General features: G+C 58.6%; 3 protein-coding genes across 8 annotated transcripts in view; 2 read left to right on the forward strand and 1 right to left on the reverse strand.

Moving 5' to 3' along the window:
* Positions 1 to 6,927, forward strand: part of NFAT5 (nuclear factor of activated T cells 5) — a 54,415-nt gene extending 47,488 nt beyond the window's left edge. For all 6 annotated transcript variants that reach the window (XM_036390626.2, XM_036390625.2, XM_036390629.1 and 3 more), the window contains one exon: positions 481 to 6,927. The gene's annotated coding sequence lies outside the window, so the exon portion shown is untranslated. The remainder of the gene's footprint in view (positions 1 to 480) is intronic.
* NOB1 (NIN1 (RPN12) binding protein 1 homolog) lies at positions 5,053 to 10,320 on the reverse strand. Its single transcript, XM_036390631.2, has 9 exons — positions 10,243 to 10,320; positions 10,020 to 10,152; positions 9,779 to 9,912; positions 9,619 to 9,690; positions 9,377 to 9,508; positions 9,064 to 9,279; positions 8,808 to 8,905; positions 8,582 to 8,726; positions 5,053 to 8,129 (listed from the first exon to the last, which is right to left on the reverse strand). The coding sequence occupies exons 1-9, from the start codon at positions 10,318 to 10,320 to the stop codon at positions 7,860 to 7,862; spliced, it is 1,278 nt and encodes a 425-aa protein (XP_036246524.1). The 3' UTR covers positions 5,053 to 7,859.
* Positions 10,321 to 10,474: 154 nt separating this feature from the next.
* The window catches only part of WWP2 (WW domain containing E3 ubiquitin protein ligase 2), a 31,329-nt gene continuing 18,916 nt past the window's right edge, over positions 10,475 to 22,887 (forward strand). The window contains exons 1-6 of the mRNA XM_036390276.2: positions 10,475 to 10,531; positions 12,481 to 12,564; positions 13,093 to 13,240; positions 13,511 to 13,629; positions 18,814 to 18,960; positions 19,667 to 19,763. Of these exons, the coding sequence (XP_036246169.1) occupies positions 12,495 to 12,564; positions 13,093 to 13,240; positions 13,511 to 13,629; positions 18,814 to 18,960; positions 19,667 to 19,763 (581 nt within the window). The 5' untranslated portion in view covers positions 10,475 to 10,531; positions 12,481 to 12,494. The remainder of the gene's footprint in view (positions 10,532 to 12,480; positions 12,565 to 13,092; positions 13,241 to 13,510; positions 13,630 to 18,813; positions 18,961 to 19,666; positions 19,764 to 22,887) is intronic.

A 22,887-nucleotide genomic window follows, 5' to 3' on the forward strand; every position in this document is an offset into this window, starting at 1 on the left:
TCAAGTTTGAACTGTTTTTGAACTGTTCTGAACTCTTCCCGGGGGTTACAATAACATAATGTGAAAACAAGTTTTGGTGGAATGTGGCAGCTCTTGAGTGTGCCACATGCTGAGGCTGTGTTAGAAACAGCATCAGCTGTTGCTAGGAGACATTCTGCTTTTAGAAGGTGCCTTTTTCAGAGGGGGGAAGAGCCTTTGACTACAAATGAGCACCAAGAGCCAGGAGGACTCTGGAGTCCAGTGTTGATTGTGGTAACTTGGGGTGGTCTTGTCCCACATCCCCCCTGAGTTTTCACTGAAGTGATGCACATCATTCCCTAATCTAAAGGGGTTTGTATGTGGAGTTTGGAATCTCTCCAGAGCTTCTCTTGCTCCTCGCCCCCAGTTCTGAGGAACACCCTGAGGATGAAGTCACTGCACAGAAGGAGGAGGGGACTGTGGTTAGTTATGCCTGACTTCTCTGCTTGTTTTCTCACACAGAAATTCCGTGGAGAAAAAAAAGCGACGATTTCCCAGATCCTCTCAGACCTTCCAACTCTGGATTAGGCTGCGTGGAACCAATTGCTTCTGTGGAAAAGTGGCCTCTTTAAGAGCACACGTGTGGCCAGTGGCAGACCTGAGGCCATGACCATGGAGTTTGGGCTCCACAGTGCCAATAATGCTGAGGAGTTATGCTTTGTGTTACTGGGGCGTGGGGTTGGGCTGTTACCAGGTTCATGAACCTCATTACAGTGGGGGCTCTTGGAATTTAAAGCATATCTGGTCAGTTATTATTGTTGTTGGAAGGTAATCCATGTTACCACGTTTACTTTTTCCCTGCTATTCCTCCTTCCCATCCCTTTTTTCCCTCGGGAGGCTCGTGCAGCAGGAACAGCAGCTGCCTGTGCCCCGAGCCGTGACTCAGCTGTCAGTCAGTGAAGGGATCTCTCCATTGACACCGAGTGGGAGAGCCAGACCCACCCTGTATGAATTGAAAGTATTGATAACTGTAATCGCCAAGCAGAGAATTGCTGCTGTAAATAACCAGTTCCCATCTGAGAATGGGATTAACGGTTTTCCACATCTGTGGAAGCTGGAGTTACGTGGAGCTGTACATAGAGCAAGGGTTTGGTGGCTCTACAAAATGAAGAAATGAAGGGGAACTTCCAGCTGATCTTAAAATCTTCTCTAAAACACCTTAAGCTTGAAAAGAACATTCTGTGTGGCTGAGGGACTCCTCTGTGTCTCTCGTTCTGACTGATGGGTTGGAGCTCTGTGAAGCCTCATGAGCTGTTCCCAAACTTGCCTTCTCCCTTTTATTCTTTCCATGGTTTTCTTTCTCTCCCTGAGTTTTGTATTTTGTTTTTAAAAAAAAAAGACATAAATATCCTACTGGCTTTAAAGCTAAAGAAACAGCTTTTAGGCATCCTTGGCAGTAAATTGCTTAGTCAGTAGAAGCTTTGACAAATAATCAAGGAGTAAGGAGAGAGGAAGCAATTTCTCCACCACCTTCTAATTGCAGGAATCCCCCTTAACCCGCCACTTCCAGCTGTGACTGATGGAAATCTTCAGCTTGGCTTTACTCCAAGTAGGGGGCAAATTGCATCATTTTTAAGCCTTCTTAAAAGGTCACTTCATCCCGAGCTGTTGCATCTTTGTAGCACATCGCAGTTCTGAAGTGATTTTTCCTTTTTCTACCACCGAGCCCCGAGTCTGGTTTCTAGATTGTCATGTTTAATTAAGGAATAAATCATCGACTGATGTTACCGAATGTAAAAACAACCCACTCCAGACCATGCAGGTGTATTGTGAGGCTTGTGGATTTTTTGGGTGCTTCAACTCTCCAGACAGTGTGTGATCTCTCACTACAGCCTCGTTGAGATCCGTGTTCCTCCCGCTGCCGCCGGAGCCGAGCCGCTCCCGCGGCGCCCGTTCCGCCTCGGTAGAGTGTAGCCGGTATCACGTCATTCTTCATTTTTGTTATTTGAAATAACAAAGGAACAGTCTGTAAATGGGTTTTTTTTAAGTTCCTCGAGTCTGTTTACTGTGTGTTTTCCCCTTAACTCGTGTGCGTAGTTGAGCCGTGTAGAGTTTTTGTTGGTTTTCCTGGATTTCCCCGTTTGTTGGTCTGTCACACGTTCACTTTCTCTTTCTGTCTCTCTCTTTCTCTCTCTCATTGAGAGGCATTGAATTACGTTTTCAGTAGTAAGGCTTCTTGCCGATATGAAGGGAACTTTTCAGAAAGAGACCTGCTCTGGGTCATTTAATTTTGAATACAGTTTTCAATCGTTCAAGTTTTGGATGGTTTATATCTAATGTGTGTTTCATTTTTTTGGAAAGCTATATTTTGTATTTAGGAAATGGTATAACTATTTTGCTATTTGTACTGAGTGAGTACATTGGCATAAATATAAAAATTTATATATATACATATATATAAAATATTCTTTTTGCCACACATTTTTGTGGTAAATTTGTGAGTTTGTCTGATGTTCTACCACAACGTGGCGTCTGATAACAGTGGGGTGGGGTGGGGTTTGTTATGTCTTTATTGAGTATTTAAGTACTTTTTGCAACATAAATAACGTGTTCATCTCTCGCCATTCCATCAGGCAGTGTTGGTCCAGCTGGCCACGAGAAGCTTTGCTCTGTATTTGGTGTGTCCCTCACTCACAGCCTAGCCAGGAAACCCAGAGGCATTTAGGATTATACAAAATATGAAATATTGGGGTTTCCCTCAGAATGAGCCATTCAGCTTTTCTCCACTCTCATTGCCTATTTAATATTTTATTATTAGCGCCTCTGTGTTTTAACTCCTAATTTATGATTATGCTCAAACGTTGGAAATTTTAATCAGGACAGAAAGAATTCCCTGCTGCATCATGTCCAGAGCTGCTTTAACCCCGACCCAGACTTCTTCTTTCTGTATTTTATTTCTTTTCCCCTGCTAAGACAAAACATTACCAACATCTTGTAATGGTTCACAAGACGAAAGCAGCAGCCTCCAGCAGTGCCCAGGTGCTCTCTGGGGCTGCTCAGGCTGAGAACAATGGACCCAACAACGTCCAGAGAGCCGTGGAAGTCCATAGGCACTCACTGGGAAAGGAACTGGTGGTGTTTGCAGGATGTGTGTCCCAGGATGAGCTGTTGGTGTCACCTGGGGCCGTCGGACACGGAAGGAGTGACAGGAACGATGGATTCGCTCGCGTGCTGCTTCAGTTTGCTCCTTGTTCCCAAGGGCTCTATCCATTTGTTGGTCAGTGCCAAGTCACCAGGGACCAATTCTCCATGGAACAGGATGAGTGCCCAGAAGAGAAGCTCATCCCAAGCCTGCCACAGCTCCAGGGAAGGGTATGTTTGAATTGTGGGCGTGTTTGAGGTCACTCATGAAGAGAAGAGAGAAAAAAACATACACAAAAAACCAACCAAGGGCTGTGCTATCCCAGTTTTCCCTCTGGAAACACCTTCCTTTCCTCGTGTTAAAGTTACCTGTTCATTTTAGGTCAATGTTTAAATGTACAACACTTTGAACATGTGATTTGGTTACAAGAAGTATTTGTGTGACTGAAGAGGTCGCTCAGCGGTTGGCGCGTGCTCGGCAGCGGCTCTGAGGGCGGAGGGGTTGGACCAGCCCCAGAGGAGCTCAAGGTCAGGCTGCAGGATGTCATGGCAGGGAGCACAGCCTGAGCCACATCTGTGTCTGCCCAGGGCCCTGAACATTCAATTCTGAGCAGTTGAGGTTGGGCAGCAGAGCTCCTCTATGACCCCTGTGTTCCAGGAGCACACGCAGCGCTGGCATCGTGTCTGGGCCCTTGGGTGACAGAGAGGATCCTGGGGCACCAGGCTGTCAGTCCAGCATCCCTGGGGGTCCCAGAGCACCCATTTGTGGGCACAGGTGAGGCTTGAGGGAGATGGAGCTGCCAACCCCCCCCACATCCCCTCAGCTTTTACCCTGGGTGTGCCCAGAGCCCACCCAGACACCACGGAGCCAACACCTGGTGCACGGTTTGAGCTGAACATCTCCTCTGGCACGGAGTCACTGGTGCTTTGTGCTCAATTAACAGTTGCTGCTTTGGTATTAATTGTCCTCCTCACTGCCTGGGCTTGCAGCAAGCCAAACGCTTCGCTCTTACTTTAGCACAAATCTAGTTCAAGAAATAATTCCAGGCTGGCTGTTCTGAAGTGGGTGTCCCCTCCATGATCAGTGATGATGATTTCTTCTAATCACTGGCAGGGTGGCTGCTTCCATGTAGTTTTGAGATAAAACAAGGCATGAGCAGTTAAACATAACCTCGGCAGGTTTTTACTGGGCAGCTGTGTCAGTGGACATTCCTCTCACTTGCATAAGCTGAACTTTATTTTTTAAAGTTTCCATTGATATTTTGATTTAGAATCTCATTTCTGAAAGGAAAATATGTCTGAATGGATTTTTATTCCTGTTTTGTCGTGCCTCTGCTTGGCAAACTGTTGGGTTCCTTTTCCAGGGCCATTGTGGGAGAGCAGAGGGAGCACAGGCGTGGATCTGAGTGAGGGGAGCAGGAGAGAGGAGAGGGAATTGCTTGGCATGCTCTGAGCTGCAGGTGGAAGGCAAGAACAGGAAATTCTGGTCACTGGTGACTGCTCATTAGTGCAAAATGGAATTTTATGGTTTTGGGGGGTTTTGTGTTCAGGGGGCTCGGGGCAGCTCCATTCTGTAGAAGCTAAAAGCAAACAGCAGTGGGATGCTGTCTTTGTTCAGGGGCTTTGCTTTATTTTGGGCTGGTTTAGTCTTTTGTGGCAGCCTGTGAGCACTTTGTGTTCCTGCCCAGACCAGCTGTGGTGCCACAGCACCGAGGGTCAGCGTTGGGAATGGGGTAAACGTGTTAGAAACAAGGAAAAATGCAGCAGGGGGTGAACTCCTGCCAAAGGGAACTTGTGGAATTCTCTAGAGTGCAGGAGGGCGCACAGGAGGAGAGGCTTTTCCTCTCCCCGTCTGTATAGGGATGTACATATGCACTGCCTGTATATTCTAGGATTATATATATGTATATAGAGGAGTCAGATTATTATATATAAATAATAGTAGACACAGCGTTAGAATACTGTTATATTTACATTTTTATAAACATGAAATAATACTCCTTTTCCTCAGTAGGAGGTTTTTGTAGTAACTCATGAGTAGCCGTCTCCACCTCTCGGTCCTGGACGTGTGGTCCTGTTGGTGACATGGATACAGAACTTGCTCTGCTTGGGAGCCTTGCTGGGACCTGTGGCTTGCAAGCAGCTGTGGCCACTTCTGTGGTTTTGTATCTTTTAGTTCATCCTTGCAGATGTGGTTCAGGATAGAGCTGAGGATGGGCTTCCTGCAGCCCTGAGCATCCCTGGCCTTCCCCTCCAGAGCCGTTTCCATCGCCAGGGTGGCAGCAGCTGCTGCAGACAGGGCTGGGTGGTGGCTGTGCCGCCCAGGACCGGGCTGGCACCAGCCCACGTGTGGGATGTTATGGTGTAGCACAAGGTCCCTGCTTCTGCTGGGTCAGGAGGGGAAACTCCTCTGACATTTCTCTTTATTCTCATGAGGGCAGGAGTCTGTAAACTGATTTTTTTTTAACTGATTCATCAGTGCAACAATCAAAATCTAGAGAACTCCTTGAAAGCCAGTGAAGCTCCCCTTGAATTCTGTCCATGGGGAACCTGCCACAACTTGTGCTGATTTCTTTCTTGCAGGTTGTGTGAGGAATTAAACCCTAAGAATCATAGAAGCATAGAATATCCTGAGCTGGAAGGACCCCAAAGGGATCTTCAGTCCAACCCCAGGCCTGCACAGACACCTGAATAATCCCACCCTGGGCCTCCCTGAGAGCATTGTCCAAACTCTCCTGGAGCTCTGGCAGCCTCGGGGCCGTGCCCAGCACCCTCTGGGGGAAGAACCTCTCCTGATATCCAACCTAAACCTCCCCTGACACAGCTCCAGCCTTTAAATCAGGTCATACATTCAATAATGTGTATTGTGTCCAACATGACTTTCAATTCCAAATCTGTGTTCCACTGGAATTTGTCCTGAGTGGATCAGTGTTATCCTGGTACAGGCCTTCTTAAATCACCTCCACCACACTGAGAGCCAGTGTCCTCCTTTGTTCTCTTGGAGTTTGCAGAGCTGAACTCTGCCTTTTCCAGGGATCTGTCATTTTTGCTGTTACACTTCATTAAATTGCCCGGTGACATTCACTGTGTAGGGACAGGGCAGGGAACCCAGGGATTCCCTGCTCACTGACCCCTCTGTTCAGGGTCCAAGGTCCCAGCTGCCCTCTGTGACACATTCCAGCTCCAGGCCTGGGATTAGGGAGGGCTCCTGTGGTCACTGACAGGGAAATGGCCTTGGCTTTGTTTTGGCCCTGGAGCTGCCCGTGGGATAACGTGTCCAGGGGGAGGTTCCTGTTTGGAAGTGGCTCTTTGGGTCTTGCAGAACTGGGATCCCAATCCAGTACCCTTAGCAGCCTGCAGCATTCCTGGAGCTTTTTTATTCTGGATAAAAGGAGGCAACTTGAATTATTTCCACCTGAGCTGATGCTGAGTTAAGCTCCAACCCCTTCAGAGCAGAGCTCCAACCTCTGTCTCTGTCCCTGCACCTCGGCTGGGCTCTCCCCTGCCTGCCAGATGTTCTGGGTGCACCCTTGACCGCTGAGCTGCCTCTTCTGTGTCCTGCAATGTGAAAGTAGCACCAGATACTCCTTCGTGCAGTTTGTGTATATGGCTTTCGTAGGTGGGTTTTCCAAGCACTGATTCCCGGTGTTTTCAGTTTGTCTATGAGGGGATATTTTATTTGCATCTATGTTTTTAGCTCTCCTGTGATAACTTGTTGAATATTAAAAAAAAAAAATATTTTGCTTCTATTGGGACATTTGTATACTCGCAACTATATTTCTGTAAACAGCTGCAGTCGAGAATAAACAATGAAAAGTTTTCATTTTACACTGTAAAGTCTTGTGATGGTTTTACCAAGGGCATCTCCAGAGCTGTGCCCAGGGTGCTGCAGCTGCTGCAGGAAAAGGTCCTGGGGAAGAATCACACTGACTCGGTGGTGTGGGACCCCAGGAACCCCTGGGGGAGAGGCAGAGGCTGCCCCAGGAGGTGAGGCCAGGAGTCCAAAGCTGGAAGTTACCACGTCCTCATCAGGCGGTGTGGGTGCTTCCCCAATGCCCTTTATCTGCAGCTTTGGCACACTCAAAGTGCCCTGGGGCTGGGGAGGCCCGGGAGTGTTCCCCTTTGCTGCTCCCACTCTGCAGCCTGTGACCTCCCCAGGACCAGGGGCCACAGCTGCTATCAGCTATTTCCTTACTTTGAACAATTTCAGCAGGGTTAAGGAGAAATTGCAGCAAGAGCTGGGCCCAACAGTCAACTGTGAAAGATTTCAGCAGATTTATCCACAAAGCTTTACCCCAGAGTCTCCCCCTTCAGCCCTGGGCATCACCCGGAGTCACAGTGGGACACAACTCCCTGCCCTGGGCTTTGTTCTTCTGGACCTCATTACCCCGTGGGGCAAATGATCCAAGAAATCCTCCCTCCCTCTGCCCCAGCCTCCTCCTTCCTCGAGGCTCAGGGAAAGGCTCCCCCTGGCACAGGCAGCCACAGAACTGGGACTGAGTCACAGGGCTTTGTGGTTTGGTGTTTATTGGGTGACACAGCCCCTGCCCAGGGGTGCCCAGGGAAGCCACCCCGCCCTCCCCCGTGCCAGGGTCCCCCAAACTCCGTCACCATCGCTCTGGTCACGGTGGCTCTCTGGGCACCGCGCAGTGGGGACAGGATGGCCCGGCCTGTGCCCAGGTGCCGGGAGAGGCCTCACCCCGGCAGAGTCCCCAGCACACCTGGGCAGGTGAGTCCTGCGGGCGGGGCCTGTCCTGTCCTCACCTCCTCTTGACGAACTTCTTGGTGACGGCGTTGGGGTTGAGGCGGCGGCGGCCGGCGCCCAGGGCGGCGTCGCGCAGCTGCAGGTGCGCGGCCCGGCTGTGCACGTCGTTCTCGGCGAACGGGGACGCCCCGGCCAGGTAGTCGGGGTCGAACACGTTGGTTTTCTGCCGGGCCTTGCGGGACAGGCGCTGCTGCGGGAAGCGCTGGTCCTCCACCAGGTGCGGGTTGTTGGCGTGCTTGCCGCCCTGCGGCGCTGGCAGCGGGTACTGCGGGGACAAGGGATCAGCCCCGGCTCCCAGGGACCCGGTGAGCACAGACCCCATGGAGAGCTGAGCAGGGACGCCCGAAAGCCCTGGGGTCCAAGCGTAACATCTGGACAATGTTCTCGGTTTGCCTAAATTCCCTCCAGCCTGCCAGCCACAGGCTGGGCTCCCATCCCAGGGATCCCAATGGAAGCATTTCTTCACAGAAAGGGTTGTTAAAGGTGGGAAGGAGCTGCCCAGGGAGGTGGTGGAGTCCCCATCCCGGGAGGCGTGCAAGGAATTAACTGGACACGCACTCAGTGCTCTGGGCTGGCTGACAAGGTGAGGATGGCCAGCCAGAAATGGCAGAGCAAGGGCAGGAAGAAGCCTCCAGAGGATTCTCACCAGGTTGGATTCTATGACCTTGATGGTCTTTTCCCACCTCAGTGAGTCTGGGATTCTGTCCAGGTACTCACCCTGAGCCCCCGGGGGTTCAGCACCTTGGGGTTGCGGGAGAAATGCATGTGGAGACTCCCGTCCTCGCTGACACTCACTGCCACCTTCTTGAGGGTCTTGTTACCACAGTGGGGGCAGAACACCTTGGTCATGTCCGAGGTGGTCCTGCGAGGGTGGGACGGGGGTTCAGAGCTCCTGGGGCCATGGAACGCGGGCTCAGCCCGGGCTCAGCCCCAGCCCCAGCACCTGAAGCAGCCGTGGCAGCGCAGGATGTAGCTGCGGGCCCGGCGGATCAGCATCCCGTTCACAGCCAGCACGTGGAGACCCATCTGCAGCAGCACGTTCTGCAAGAGCAGGGACACAGCGGCACCCTGCAGCTGGGACCTGCAGCTGGGGCACTCAGAGCCCTACAGGCTTTGGGAGGCCTCTGGGACTGAGACCCTGCTGCTCTGACACACGGAGCTGTCCCAGAGCCTGAGCCCGGCTGCAGCCCAGCACCCACCTGCATGGCAAAGTCCGTGGTGACACAGCCGACCTGGACACCCACGGGAGCAGTGTCAAAGTGCCCCATGTCCTGCTGGGCCTCCTTCAGGTTGCTGGGAGTTATCCAGCCTTCGTCATCACTCTCCTCCTCCTCCTCCTCCTCCTCCTCGCCAGCGCTGGCCCCGTCTGCAGAGCTCCGGTGCTGCTCGGGGGGCTCGGGGCTGCTGGTGATGGCCTGGGCCATGGTGGGAAGGAGATGCTCAGGGTGGCACTGAACGGCTGGCCAGAAACGGCAGAGCAAGGGCAGGGAGAAGCCTCCAGAGGATTCTCACCAGCAGCTCCCGCAGCTCCTCCTCGATGCTGGGCAGGGGTGGCCGCCAGTACAGGAAGGATCCGAACTCGTCGCTCTCTGCCGGGGCCGGGCCGGGGCTGGGCTGGTGTGGGCCCTTCCCCGCGGGCTTGTGCTGGGGGCACGGCACGGGCACCGCTCAGCCCCTCGGCCGGGGCACGGCACGGGCAGCCCTCAGCCGGGGCTCCGCGGGCCGCAGCCCCCTCCCCTCCGGCCGTGCCTTACCTTGGCGGGCAGGTGGAAGCCGGCGAGGTGCAGGGGGGCCTCGGGGTGCCGCGGGGTGGAGCTGAGCCGCACCTGGGGGGCAGCATGGGCCGTCGGCGGGGCCGCTGGCACCGGGACCCGCGTCCGGGCCGCTGGAACCGGGGCCCCGTGCCCATCCTACCTTGTCCTGCGGCTCCCAGCGGACACAGCCGGGGCCGTCGATCTCGGCCTGGAGCTGGCACGTAAGGGCGAGCACCTGCAGGTCGGCGGCTGAGAGGCTCGGGTAGTCCCCGGTCTTCTTGGAGAACTCGGTCACTGCGGGGGGAGCAGCGGCGCCGTCGGGCCGGGCCGGACCAGGCCGAGCCGGGCGGGGCCGCTCCGGCGGGGGAAGGAGCCGGTGGCGGGGCCGGCCCGGCACTCACCGAGGCGCAGCAGCTCGGGGCGCGGGCGGCGGACCCGCAGCTCGCAGGGCAGCGCGGCGAGGCGGCGGCGCGCGGGCCGGTCGCGGATCTCGGCCAGCACCTCGGGCACGGTGTACAGCACGTCTGCGATGTCCTGCGGGCAGCGCCGTCACACCGGCCCGTAAGCCCTTGACCCCCCCCCCCCCCCCGTCCCTCCGGTGTCTCCCCGGTGTTCCCCCGGTACCTGCAGCGGGGCCGCGCTCAGGAACGCGCCCGTGTCGGCCACGACGTGCGGAACACGCGCCATGTCTGCGTGCCCCATGGCCCACCCCGGACGCCGTCGAAGCGCCGCGGGAAGCACACCGGGAGTTGTGGTCCGGGCGCGGGTCACGCCGGGAGTTGTAGTTCAGTCGGAGCACGCCGGGAGCGGCGCCGGGCCCCGGGAGCGCTTCCTGCTGGCGCGATCACGTGACGGGCCGGGGTCACATGACGGCGGGAGCTGGAGCCGGGGAGCGGGAGCGGAGCGGCCGCCGGTAACGGGACGGGACGGGACGGGACGGGACGGGCTGGGCTCGGCTCGGCTCGGCTCGGCTCGGCTCGGCTCGGCTCGGCTCGGCTCGGCTCGGCGTCGCTTCCCGGCCCAGCCCGGGGTGCTCCCGTCCGTCCGCCGGACACGGCCTGGTGGGGCGCTTCGGCCGCCGGAGCTGCTCAGCCGGTGCCGGTAGCGGCCCGGGACGGTGGGGCCGCGGGGGTGCCCTTGGCCGCCGCTTCCTGTGCGCGGTGCCTGCAGTGCCCGGGCCTGGTCTGTGCGGGGCTGCGGGGCCGGACCGGGCGGTCCCGGGGGCGGGTTCGGTGCTCGCTGCCGGGGCGGCGGCCCCGCCGGTGTTCCGGGAGGCCGGGCCGGGCTGGGCTGTCGGAAACGGGAAGCCGGGGGAGGAAGGGAGGCCTCGGTCTGGCCAAGAGGGTCCTGCCGTGTGTCACGGCCCCGCTGGGCTGAGGGCTGTGGGGTGTGCGGGCGGGGAAGCTGTGCCCGGGGAGCGGCACCGGGCACCCAGGGGTTTCTGGGGCCAGAGGCGTTTGTTGGCGTGACCGGGGCTGTCAGACGAGTGACAGAGAAATGGTGTGGAGCCAGGAAAAGAGGGAACAGGGAAGGAAGAGAGTTGGGATGTGAAGGAGGAAGGATGGAAACAGCCCAGCCAGGGCTGGGCACGGGCTGGCACAGGAGGGGCACGGCCCCCGTGGAATCCGTGTGGTGTGGGGTGGGGATGTGAGGACCGGGGGTATCTGATGGCCTCAGGGGAGGCCGGGGTGACCCGTGGGCCGGGATAGTTGGGGTGGCAGCGAGTGTGTGACAGTGAGTGTGTCACAGTGAGCGTGTGACACTGAGTGAGCCCTCGGGGTGAGGGCAGCAGACTGGCCTGTGCCCGGGAGCCCTGGCTGCTGCTGGATGGAGCCAGGACGGTGCTCGGGCAGTGCCCAGCAGGCAGAGCTGGGGGCTGTGGGGGCACAGGCAGGCCCTGGGTGCCAGGCAGGTTTGCTGGGCTGGCACAGAGAGCAGAGACCCTGGCACAGGGGATTTCTCAGGGAATCTGCCGTGGGATGGAGCTCGGTACGGTGCAAGGAGGATGTGGGAGAGGGCAGGGGAGAGGCTCCTGCACAGGGAGAGGGGCTGGAGCTGCTGCCCTGTTTTTGTGCTTCCCCTGGTTGGGAAGGGGGGGGTTGGCAGTGGCCTGGCCAGGCAGTTCTGGGCCGGGCTGTGAGCTTGGCCCCCGTGCTCTGCAGCTCCTGGGAATGGTGGGAAGAGGCTGGGGCAGGCCCAGGGTGTCTTGTGCTCCTGTGGGATGTGTGACCGTGTCTTGTGCTCCTGTGGGATGTGTGACCTCATCCCTCTGCTCTGTGGTCATTGCTTTGGGCACCGGCCCGGGCCATGTGTCCTGCCACCCTCCCTGGTGTCACACTGTGTCCTTCTCATTCAGGGGGTGACACGATGGTCTTGGAGGCCTTTCCCAGCCTCAGTGATCCTGTGGGATTTGGTACCATAGTGAAACCAGGGCTGCCCTTCAGGTTTGTGGTCCCCATGCTGTGACCAGAGCTCCCTCTGCAGCTGGTGCTACTGCCATGTCTTTGCCATCTTGTTGGTGATGTGTGGTGAGCCAGTGTCCCCCGGGGCAAGGCTTTGGTGGCTGCTCTGTCCCCTAGCAGCACTGGCCTGTGGGTCAGGGGCTCAGGTGCCCAGAGGGGTGTCTGGAGGTGGCAGTGCCCAGCTCAGCCCGTGGTGCTGCTGTGCAGGGGTTGCTCTCCCAGTTGCCTTTGATGCAGGGGGCTCATCAGGAGAGGGAGCCCAGCCCGTGTGTCCCGGGGCTCGCCCAGCCCTTTCCCCGTGTCGCTGCCGTGCCGGGCACTTGCAGCAGCACCGGGCTGTGTCTGGGCTCCCTGGGTGCCCTGGCAGTGGGGCTGAGGTGTCTCCTCTCTCTGCTTGCAGCTGGGGGTGATGCCATGGCCGCTGCCAGCTCCAGCAGGGCCAGGGCCGGGCCGCCCTGCGAGAAGTCCCCGCTGTCCGTGAAAGGTGGGTGCTGCTGCCGCCGTGCTGGGATTGCCGTGCCGGGAATGTGCGTGCTCTGCCTGCGCCCCGGGCTGGCACACACAGCACTCGGGAGGAGCAGGGGCTGGGGACGGCCCTGTGTGCCCTGGGCTGGGGACGTGGCTGCGGGGCCGCGCTGGTGCTCCCGCGGCCGCGAGATGGCTCCCGGCGCCCGGAGCCGCGTCCCCTCGGAGCCGCATCCCGCGCTGCCCCTCCGCGGGCACTGCCGGCCTGGGGCTGCCCGTCCCGTGCTGCCCCGTGCCCTGGGGCAGGGAGGTGTCCCTGGGGACAGTGACAGTCCTGCCACCCTCGGAGGGGTGAAGCTGGGGACAGTCCTGGTCAGGGGTTGGTGCCAGCCATCGCTGCCACCAGGAGCGTTGCTCCCCACTGCCCCTCTCCCAGCACTCTGCTGTGAGCACCCCGAGCTGGCAGGGGTGGGCTGGGGGATGAGGGCAGGGCACAGGCAGGGGACAGGGTGTCTCGCAGGCCTGACCCCGTGCCTGCCCTGCCCAGTTGTGTCTGTGAAGCCCAAGGCCCAGAGCCGCCCAGCACGCGTGAACTGCTACGTGGAGGTGGCCGGTGACGGGCTGCCCAGCGAGACCAAGAAGACGGGGAAGCAGATGGGGGTCTCGGAGCTGCTGTGGAACGAGATCCTCACCCTGTGAGTCTGTGTGACCCCTGCTGTGGAGCTGGCCCCTGCTGTGTGCCCTGCTGTGCCACAGGCTGGGGACACTCAGGTGTCAGAGCTTTGCCCCTTGCATGGGGACACTGCCAGAGACAGCCAGGCTGGGAGGGCGGTGGGAGAGTGGTGAGAGGGGGGTCTCCCACTGCCCCATGTCCTTGCCCACCTTCCTCTGCTCCTTGCCTGTGGCACTGCCTGCTCCCTGAGCACGGAGCAAGCCGTGCTGACAGCCCCTTTCCCTCTCTGCAGGAATGTCACGGCTCAGAGCCACTTGGAGCTGAAGGTTTGGATCTGCCACACGCTGAGGAACGAGCTGCTGGGTGCCGCCTCCATCAGCCTCGGCAGCCTGCTCAAGGGCGGTGGCAAACGTGAGTATGGCCTGGGGCAGGGCACAGAGCAGGGGCAGGGGACAGGGCAGGGAGCAGGGCAGGGAGCAGGGCTTGAGGCAGTGGTGGCCGTGGTGGCTGTGCTCCCTGGCAGAGAACAAGGTGCCATTGTGTGCCCCGGGCCGGGCGTGCCGCAGCCGTACCTGCGTCAGTGCGGGCACCTCGGTGGGCTGGGAACACAAACCCCTCTGCTCTCCGCCACCGTTTGCGGTTGCCAGAGCGTGGCTCGTGACAGCAGCTCCCACATAAAGGCGGCCATTCAGGGCCGGGGCGGCGCGGGGGGAAAAGGCTGGCTCTGTCTCTTCCAAGGAAAGCTGGTGAGACACAGACCTGGTATTGAGCGGGAGAGGGGCCTTCTGCGCCCCGAGGGACTCGGGGCTGCTTCAGACCCTCCCCAGTGCTGGGGGCTGGGCTGAGCTGCTTCCCCTGGTGCCGCCAGCTCTGCAACCACACCGGTGTCCCTGCCGTGCCACCATGGCACCGGGTGCTGTGGCAGTGAGGGACACATGGGACCTGTGCTGCTACTGCTGTCTTCTCACAAGGCCTGTGGGGACCTGGACGAGTGCCTCGGGCTGGCTCTGTTGGGGTGTAGCAGCCAGCCAGCCCCACAGCTGTGGGACCTGCCCCTGGGCAGCCTCCCCTGCAGCCGTTATTTCCCGAGGTGTGCAGGGGCCGTGCTGGGCTCCCGGAGCCGCCGCGGTTCCTGCCCTACCTGCGCCGCCACGGGGGCACAATTGGCTCTTTCATTCCCAGCCATCCCGGGAGGCTGTGTGGAAAATGAATGGAAAAGGCAACTGGCTGTTCTAGCTTGTCTGTTAACATCCCCCAGAAAAAACGTGTCAGATTTTTCCTTGACACTGCGGGCTGGGAGGGAGGAAGGACTCTTAAAGCTGCAGAGCCTGCCCTGCCCTGCCTGGGAAGGTGCTGCCCCTCTGCTCCTGTCTGCCCTCCTTGTGTGGGCAGGCATCTGCTCCCTCCTCTTCTCTGCAGGCTCATGTTGAGTCTTCAGGCTTTGCTGCAGGTCTGAGAGGGCCAGAGGCTGCTGGGAGAGGTCCCATGGGGACCTGGGAGATCCTTTCCTCAGGGGCTGCTGTCGTCCTGGGAATAGGGGAGTGTGTTCCCTCTGCCTGCCAGCCTGAGGAAGGGGCTGGGTCAGGCAGAAGGCATCTGGGATTTCAAGCCATCCTGAGTCAGCACTTGATGTGAAGGGCAGTGAAATGCATGTGCCCCTGCCACTGGAGGGGCCTGGCCCTCCTCTCCCATCCTGAGAGGTGCTCAGCCAAGAGTGAGCCCCTGCCGGGCAGCAGCCCCTCTTAGTTGGGTTTGTTATGGTTTTGGTGAGGCGTTATGAAAGGTGCTGATTTGTGAGTGTAGCTGTGGCCCTGGGTTGGTTCCTGTGGCTCTCCTCGGTGGGCAGGACAGTGTCCTCACTGCTGGTGACACCTGTGGCAGTGTGTGCCAGGATGCTGCTGTCAGCCCTCTTGCCAGGTGTGCCCCACTGCAGGGGGAAAAGTCCCAGCTCTGAGGGCTGGAGCATGGAAGAAGAGCTCAGCGATGAGGCCTGAGCTGCTGTGAGAGGCTCTGCAGTGGCAGCCTGGCTGTGGCAGGACAGCCGGGGCTCCGGCCGCGCTTCCTGCGGGGCCCCTCCGCTGGCCCGCAGCCCCTCTGGCCTTGCCGGGGATTGGTGGGGAGGTGGGTCAGGGCCGGCTCAGGCACCAGCACGGGCTGGAGCCTTCCAGGAGCCGAGCTGCTCCCAGGGCTCCCATAAAACAGCTCGTTTGCCGTGGCACGCCCCCAGCCCCTGAACAGAGGCTCCTCTTTGTTCCCGGGCTCCAGGAGCTGCTGGCCCCGGCCAGCCCCGCATCCCAGGCGGTGTGGGAGCCCCTACTGGGCCTGCTGGTTGTGCTGGTCCCGCTGTGTGCTGAGTGGCACCACGTGCCAGGGCTTTAGGGATCCCTGCTGCGGTGCTCCAGGCAGAGTGGCTGGAACTGTAGCCTCCTGGGATCCTCCAGGACACCAGCAGCAATTCCCAGCCTCTGGAAAGCTGCAGCTCCACCCATAGTGGCTGTGATGCCAAAGGAGCTGTGCTGTGCTGTGCTGCATGTCCCAGCAGCTCCGTGAGCTGGCTCTGCCATGGCCAGGATGTAATCCCACAAAACTGGTCATCCAGCCAGGAGGTCACTAGGGGGGTTGGAGAGTGCCCATCCCATGTCACCTTTTAGGGGAAAGATACAGAGACCTGAGGCCCTCCTGGTTATCCCTGGCAGATAAATGGAGTGGGACACAGTTGTCTCTAAGCTGCTGGTGATTGAGGTTGGATCAGCAGCAAAGGCAGAGCTTCTCCCAAAGGGGAGACTTTCATGGGACACTAAAGATTATCCCTTCCCCTAAACTCTGCGTTCCTTCTTGGTTTGGAAATGTCCGTAGAAGGTTTAACTTGCCCCTTGCTTGTTCCTGGAGGGACTGTAGCCATGGCATGGAGTCATTCCTTGTGGGAATGCACAAAGGTTGAGCCAGTTTTCACCTGCTCAGCACCAGGGAGCTTTGATTCATCCCAGACAAAACCTGGACGATCACATGGAGCTGTTGGAATGGGACCTGACTGGCCTTTGCATCCAGTGGGACTGGGCAAAGAGCTTGGCACTAGGTTTGGGAAGCTGAGACACTGGGAAGCTCATTTTGGCTGTCTGTCTGAAAAGCTTCTGGGATGCAGCTGTGGAGATGGAGCCACCTCACACAGGGTCTTCCAGAGGAGCTGCCCATCCCGTGTGGCAGCTCCCTGGGGTCAGACACGTGTGGTTCCTGGGGGTCTCAGGGCTGGGGCTCAGCCCGGGGCTGTTATCACGCCGGCTGGGAGCAGCCTCGTTTCGTGGAACCGTAAATCCGCTTAATGGGCTGGGTGGGAATTCCAGCTCACCTCTGCTAAATGGGAGCTCTGATGCTGCGTGCAGGGCACTGGAAGTAGCTGAACTGAGACCTTATTCAGGACCAAATCACCCCCCGACCCCCTCCCAAAATAATAATAATCCCTCTGACATTCTGGCAGCCGGCGGGACAGAGGCAGCCTTTGTGCCGGGCCCTCCGGGGGACCTGCCGTCGGAGCAGCAGCAATGTCCCTTTGTGCGTCCCGCACGCTGCACGGGGACAGGGAGGGGAAGGTTCTGCCAGTGTTTATTTTCTTTAAAAAAGCTGGAGGGGGTGGAGGGGGGGAGAAGGAAGCCGGCTGGGAGGTTCATGTTCACATCCTCCACTTGGAGACACCTCGTCTTTGCGCCTCAGCCGGGCGCCCGCACAATGAGCGCTTGTGCGGCCCCGGAGCGCAGCGCGCGCGGAGGGGGATGGAGGGACCCTGGAGAAAATGTGGATTCCTACGGCTTGGAGGAGCCAGGGGGGAAACAGGGTCTGGATTTGTTCTGGTTTTTGGCCGTTCTCAGTAGCATCTTCTGTCTCGGGCTCTTAAAACTGTCTGTGAGGTCGGTTTCCCAAGGAAGCAAGCGGAGTGCAGCTCCGTGAGGCAGAGGGGAAGACAGGCTCAGCAGGATCCCTTGTTGCATGATGGTGATCAGTGACAGAGCTGTGCCCCTGTGAGCGTGTGCCCCTGTTGTGCAGGAGACACCTGCCTTCTTGGCACTAAAAACTGGAGACTTCCTTCAGATCCACAGGTGCCACCTGTCCCACAGCCCTGTGTTCACTGCAGACCCTGGGTCACTGCAGACCCTGGGTCACTGCATTCTGGGGGGCCTTGGTCAAGTCCCAGCGTGGGACAGCTCGCAGCTAGAGGTGGGCCAAGGGCTCTCTGGGGGTGTGCTCCCATCCTGCTCCTGCTGGCTGAGCCGCACCCCATCCCCGCGTCACACTGGGACAAAGCAGGTTGCTAAAAAATGGTGCCATTGTGTCATGAGCAATCCGTGTATAATAAAAATATTATTTGAGCAAATGAGTCAGGAAGCGTCTGGGCTAGTGTCCCAGGCTGGTGCAGCCAATTTTTTCTGGCCTTCTGTGATGGGTGTTTCAGTCTGGCTGGCACTGGCAGGCATTGCTGTGATGGGGTGGGTGCTGAGGGCTGTGCTGTGCCCCCATTGCCCCCAGGGACCAGCAGAGCCAAGCTGATGAAGCCAGACTGGCTCACACAGGAGGGAGTGGAGCTGGCAGCTGTCTCCAGGAGCCTCCCAGCCCATGGTACCCTCTCCAGAACCTTCTGTTAATGCTGTCCAGTGCTGCAGCAGAGTGTTCCTGTTTGGGGACAGCCCTCTGTGCTGGTTTTGTTCAGTGGAGTTGATGCACAGGGATGTGGATGGAGGGATGCTCACCATCCTGCAGGACCCCTCTTGCCCCTTGTATCATCTTAAAGGAGCCCCTCAGTTTGGGAAGGACTTTGAGACGCTTGAGTGCGTCCAGAGGAGGCAGTGAGGCTGGTGAGGGGCTGGGAACACAAATCCTGTGAGGAACCACTGAGGAAGCTGGGGGGGGGGTTCAGCCTGGAGAAAAGGAGACTCAGAGGTGACCTCATCACTCTCTACAGCTCCTGAAAGGTGCCTGTGCTGAGGTGGATTGGTCTCTTTCTCCAGGCAGCACTGACAGAACCAGAGGACACAGTCCTAAGCTGTGCCAAGGGAAATTTAGGTTGGATATTAGGAAAGAGTTTTTTATGGAAAGAGTGATAAAGTTCTGGAATGGCCTGCCCAGGGAGGTGGTGGAGTCACCATCCCTGGGTGTGTTTAAAAAAAGATTGGATGTGGCACTTGGTACCATGGTTTAGTTGAGGTGTTAGGGCATGGGCTGGACTTCATGATCTTGAAGGTCTCTTCCAACCTGGTGGTTCTGTGAAATCCCTTGGCTTTCCTGCTGGGATCTGCCCTACAGCCCCAGCTCCGGGCCCTGAGCGATGGGGGTCCGGGTGTCACAGCCAGGGCCGCTGGGGCAGCTGCAGCCCCACTAAAGGGGTGAAGGGATCCTGAGGGCTGGTGCAGGAGCAGGTGGTGGCACTGGCCGGGGTCCTCTGGCAGTGCTGGTAGGTGTGTGTAGGTGTGGGGCCAGCACTGGTGGCCCTGAGGGCGTGGGCACGTTGTTCTTTGGGGATGGGGAGGCCCGGGAGGCTGGCCCGGGGCTGGGCCGGTGTCCCGGTGGTGACTGGGGGTCTCTCTCTGCATGTCCCATCTGTGGCAGTGGAGAACAGGCAGCTGACCCTGGACCTGCAGACGGAGAACAAAGGCGGCGTTGTGTCGGGCGGAGAGCTGACGGTGTTCCTGGACGGGCCGGCTGTTGCTCTGGGCAGCGTTCCCGTTGTTCCCGACGGCAGTGCCGGCTCCGAGGGTGAGTGTGAGGGTGAGGGTGAGGGTGAGTGTGAGTGTGAGTGCCCGGCCCGCACGGGGAGCGGGGCGAGCTCCGGTGTCCCGGGCCAGCACCCACCCCCGCCCCCGTGCGGCCCCTGCCCAGCCCGGGCCAGCCCCGTGGGCTCCCGCTGGTGCAGGAGGCTCCCAGCAGCCTCCCCTGCAGCCTGGGAGGAGCAGCCCTTCTGCAGCCCTCCTCCAGCCTTCCACACAGATCAGCCCCTTCCCTCGCTGGATCAGCCCCTTCCCTGCTGGCTGTGAGGGCTGGGGAAGTGGTGTCAGTGTCTGCTGATCCACTCACGAGAGCTCCCCGTGTCAGGGCATCTGTGGGGTCATGGGCTGGTGGCTGATCTCTCAGGGTTGCCAGGAGAGCAAAACCTGTACAGAACAGGGATTGGTGCACTGCTTTCCCTTGCTCCTTCTCTTTGTTGGTGGAAGACAAAACCTGTGCAATCTGGGAGCTGTGGATGCAGTGCTGTCCTGGCACTGCCAGCTCTGCAGAGTCCTGTGTCCTGCCTGGGGTGCTGGGCTGTGTGGTGTGAGGCAGGGGGTCCTTGGGTGCTGGGGGTCTGCCCTGCAGGGGATGAGGCTGTTGTGCTTTTGGGGCTCCTTTCTGGAAGGTGGGAGGGAGGGAAGGGAGGGTAGGTGGTTCAGTCCTTTTCTTCAGCCCTTGTTCTTCCCCCCTGCAGGGTCCCAGGCACCTGGGCGGGACCCCAGCAGCACAGCTGTGGCCACGGAGGGCCGGCACCAACCTCCCAGCACCAACTGCTTTGGCAGCAGACCAAGGTGAGGGTCCCACGCCGTGTGTCCATTGCTGGGGGTTGCTGTGGCTGTGTCTGGATTGTCCTTGTGCTCTGCGCCCCACTCCAGATCTCCCAGTGAGCCCCTGTCACACAGCACACGGGAGGTCTGTGCTGGGGACAGCAGAGCTGGGAGTGCAGAGGAGTGACTGCACAGCTGGGCTGTGGCTGGCCTGAGCCTCTCCTAAAGTGGTGGTGTCTCAAGGAGTAGCAAGTCTGTGATGGCTCAGAGAGTTTCCACCAGTTGCTCCACTGGCAGCTGAAAAAATGATCTGAGAGTGGGGCAGGCTGCGATGAGGCAAACCAGCAAAGTGGGGTCCCTTAAATTGGAATCACAGGAGCCCCAGCACTTGAGCACAGCCCTGGCCAGGCTGGGAAGCACAATGGCCCTCCAGGCAATGGCCAGAGGGAGATGCTTACAAAGGTCCAGGGAGAGTAGGAGAAGCAGAGCTGCAGGGAAATAACAGCTGCTTCCAAAGGAAGTGAGATGCCTGGGCAGCAGGCCATCCTCAGCTGGCTCCATGCCCTGCCCTGCCCTGCCTCCTTGCCGGGCTGGAGTGGCTGAGCGCTGCTCCTTTTGGAGCTGTGGTTACTGAGAGACGTGTCACACTGTCAACATGGAGTTGAATTTAACACCTATTTATATTTCCAGAGCATGGCAGTGGCCCAGCAGCCTGTGCAGATGTTCTGGGTAGGAGTGTGGCTGTGGAGAGGGCGCCTGCAGCCTGTCCTGGGAGCTTCTGCGTGGCCCAGGCTCAGGAGCACTCTCAGCTACAAGCTTCACCCCTCGAGCTCTTCTGCTCCTTCTTTATCTGCTGGGCACACACCAGAGCTGATGTTTTTGGCTCAAAAAGTGACCTTGTCTTTCCATGCTGTGTGTTCATCTCCCACCCGAGGAGGGCGAGGGATGGAAATTGGGAGCAGTTTGTGAGCGCAGATCGTGCCCTTTTGTGGTGGCTGCTCCTGTTGATTCCTGCTGTCCAGGTGTTAGAGCCTCCCCAGGGGAGGGAAGTGCTCAGTGACCCAACTGAGCTGGGCTTGGCAGGCACTTAGCAGCTCCCAGGAGGTGCTAGAAAACCTGCAAAGAAAATCCTGGTTTGGGAGGCTGAGCCTGGGCACTGCTTGTTGCCCATTCCCCACTGCCTGCCCATTGGCTGTGAGGAGTTTGCTTCAGCTGTCACCTTGAGTGTGGTGACGTCTGTCCAGGGCTTGTGCAGGGCACCTTGAGACACCTGCCAGGTGTGCCTGCCATCAGCCATATCCCCTGGCTGCCCTGCTGTGGAAAGCTCTGAGCTAGCTCTCAATCCATGCTGTACTACCTGAATTTGGGGTTGCTCTGGACATACCTGCTCAGTTTGATGTGGTGCTGCTCCGTGGGGCAGAGCACTGCTCTCTGTACCCACAGAGGAGGCAGCTGCACACTCCAGGGTGGAATGTGGGTCCCTTGCACTTGGGAATGTTGTTTGATGGTTGCTGTGTTTATACACAGAGCCGTGTTTATTTTCTTGGGCTTGGTGATGGATGCTGGCAAAGTCGCTCAGCGGCAGGATGGGAAGAAAAGGGGCATTCTTTGCTCCTCAGCTATTTCCACACTGTCCCTGCAAGGGAAATTGCTTGGTCAGGGCTTCTTTTTCTTCTCCTGAACAAATGTCATCTTGGGATTTGCTGCTAATCTTGGTGATTGGGTGTGAAATTCCACAGCCGTCTGTGCAGGGAGAGAGGGAGCTCTGGCTGAGAGCTGGGGCCATGGGTGCACAGCCCCTGTTTGTGGAGGCCCTGGCACAGGTTGCCCAGAGAAGCCATGGCTGCCCCATCCCTGGCAGTGTCCAAGGCCGGGTTGGACGGAGTTTGGAGTACCCTGGGATAGTGGAAGGTGTCCCTGCCCATGGAAGGAGCTGGAATGAGAATGAGCTTTCAGATCCCTTGGCACCCAAACTATTCCATGCTTCTCTCATCTGGGTGCAGGGGGATGTGGCTGCCTCCCCCCTTTGGCAGGAACAGGGGGAATTTCTCAGCTCTGTGTTTTGGGGGCTGTGCTCTCACTGCCTGCATGGCTCTGAGGCTCTCCTGGTTGTATCCCAGAGCTTGTGCCCTGCTCCCCAGAGCCAGTGCTGGCTCCAGCCTCTGCTCTGCCCTCCTCCTCCTCGGCCACAGCTTGGGCTCTGATGTGCTGAGTGAGGCCAAGACATGCTGCCACCTCTGCTGCATCTCCTGAGGGACCCTCTGGCCATCCCAGCTGCAGGAACTGGCCATTCCTGGGCTTCTTGGCTGGGGTCCGTGTTGGCCACCCTGGCGAGGGGACTCCACCTTGGCAGAAGGGGAAGAGGAAGGGTTGATGGCACCTGGCTGATGCCACTTTACTCGTTGGCCTCAGCCCAGGAGGGGCAGTGGGGCAGCTGGCCAAGGTCCCAGAGTCAATGGGGGACGGCAGAGTCTTGTCCCTGGTGTGGGAGAGGGGCTGCCATCCACACACCCCTCTCCATCCCACCCCACCTATTCCCATCCGTGCTCTGCCTGGTTTTTTTCTTGCTCCTATTTTAGCACACGCTCCCATCCCGCCGCGCTCTGTGGCCTTGCTGGGTTTGTTTCCAGTGTCTATTAAAAGACAATGCCCAGATGGGAGCACTCGTAGGAGGGCTGGGCTGGCTAATTCAGGCTGGTAACCCTGTGCCGCCAGCTGGCAGCCTGGAAACATCCTGTTTTGGTTTCTAAAAACTCCCTGGGCAGTTCTGAGCTCATCTGTGCTGAGGAGGGCAGGGACCAGACCCATCCCATGCTAGAAAGGTTGCTCCCAGTGGGACAGGCTGGTGGCACCTGCCTGCTCCCCTCTGGCCAGGGCTCTGGGGGCTGTGCTGCCTTTGGCCTCCCCATGGGGGAACTGTGGGGAGAGGTCCCAGGCAGCTTTTGGGAGGGAGGTGGGTGGTACTAGTGTGCCCTGCTGAGCCCTGGCAGTGAGGGGCCCCCTTCACCTCCTGATGGGGGAAGAGCAGCCTCTTCTCTCCCCACAGATGCCCCATGTTGCTGGGTGCTGGTGGCCAAAGCAAACCCCAGCACGGAGCTGTGTCTGGGGGCCAGCTGGAGTTTGAGTGTCTGAGGAGCCCCTCCAGGAG

Source organism: Molothrus ater, chromosome 12 (genome assembly GCF_012460135.2).
Source record: "Molothrus ater isolate BHLD 08-10-18 breed brown headed cowbird chromosome 12, BPBGC_Mater_1.1, whole genome shotgun sequence".
Lineage (NCBI taxonomy): Eukaryota > Metazoa > Chordata > Aves > Passeriformes > Icteridae > Molothrus > Molothrus ater.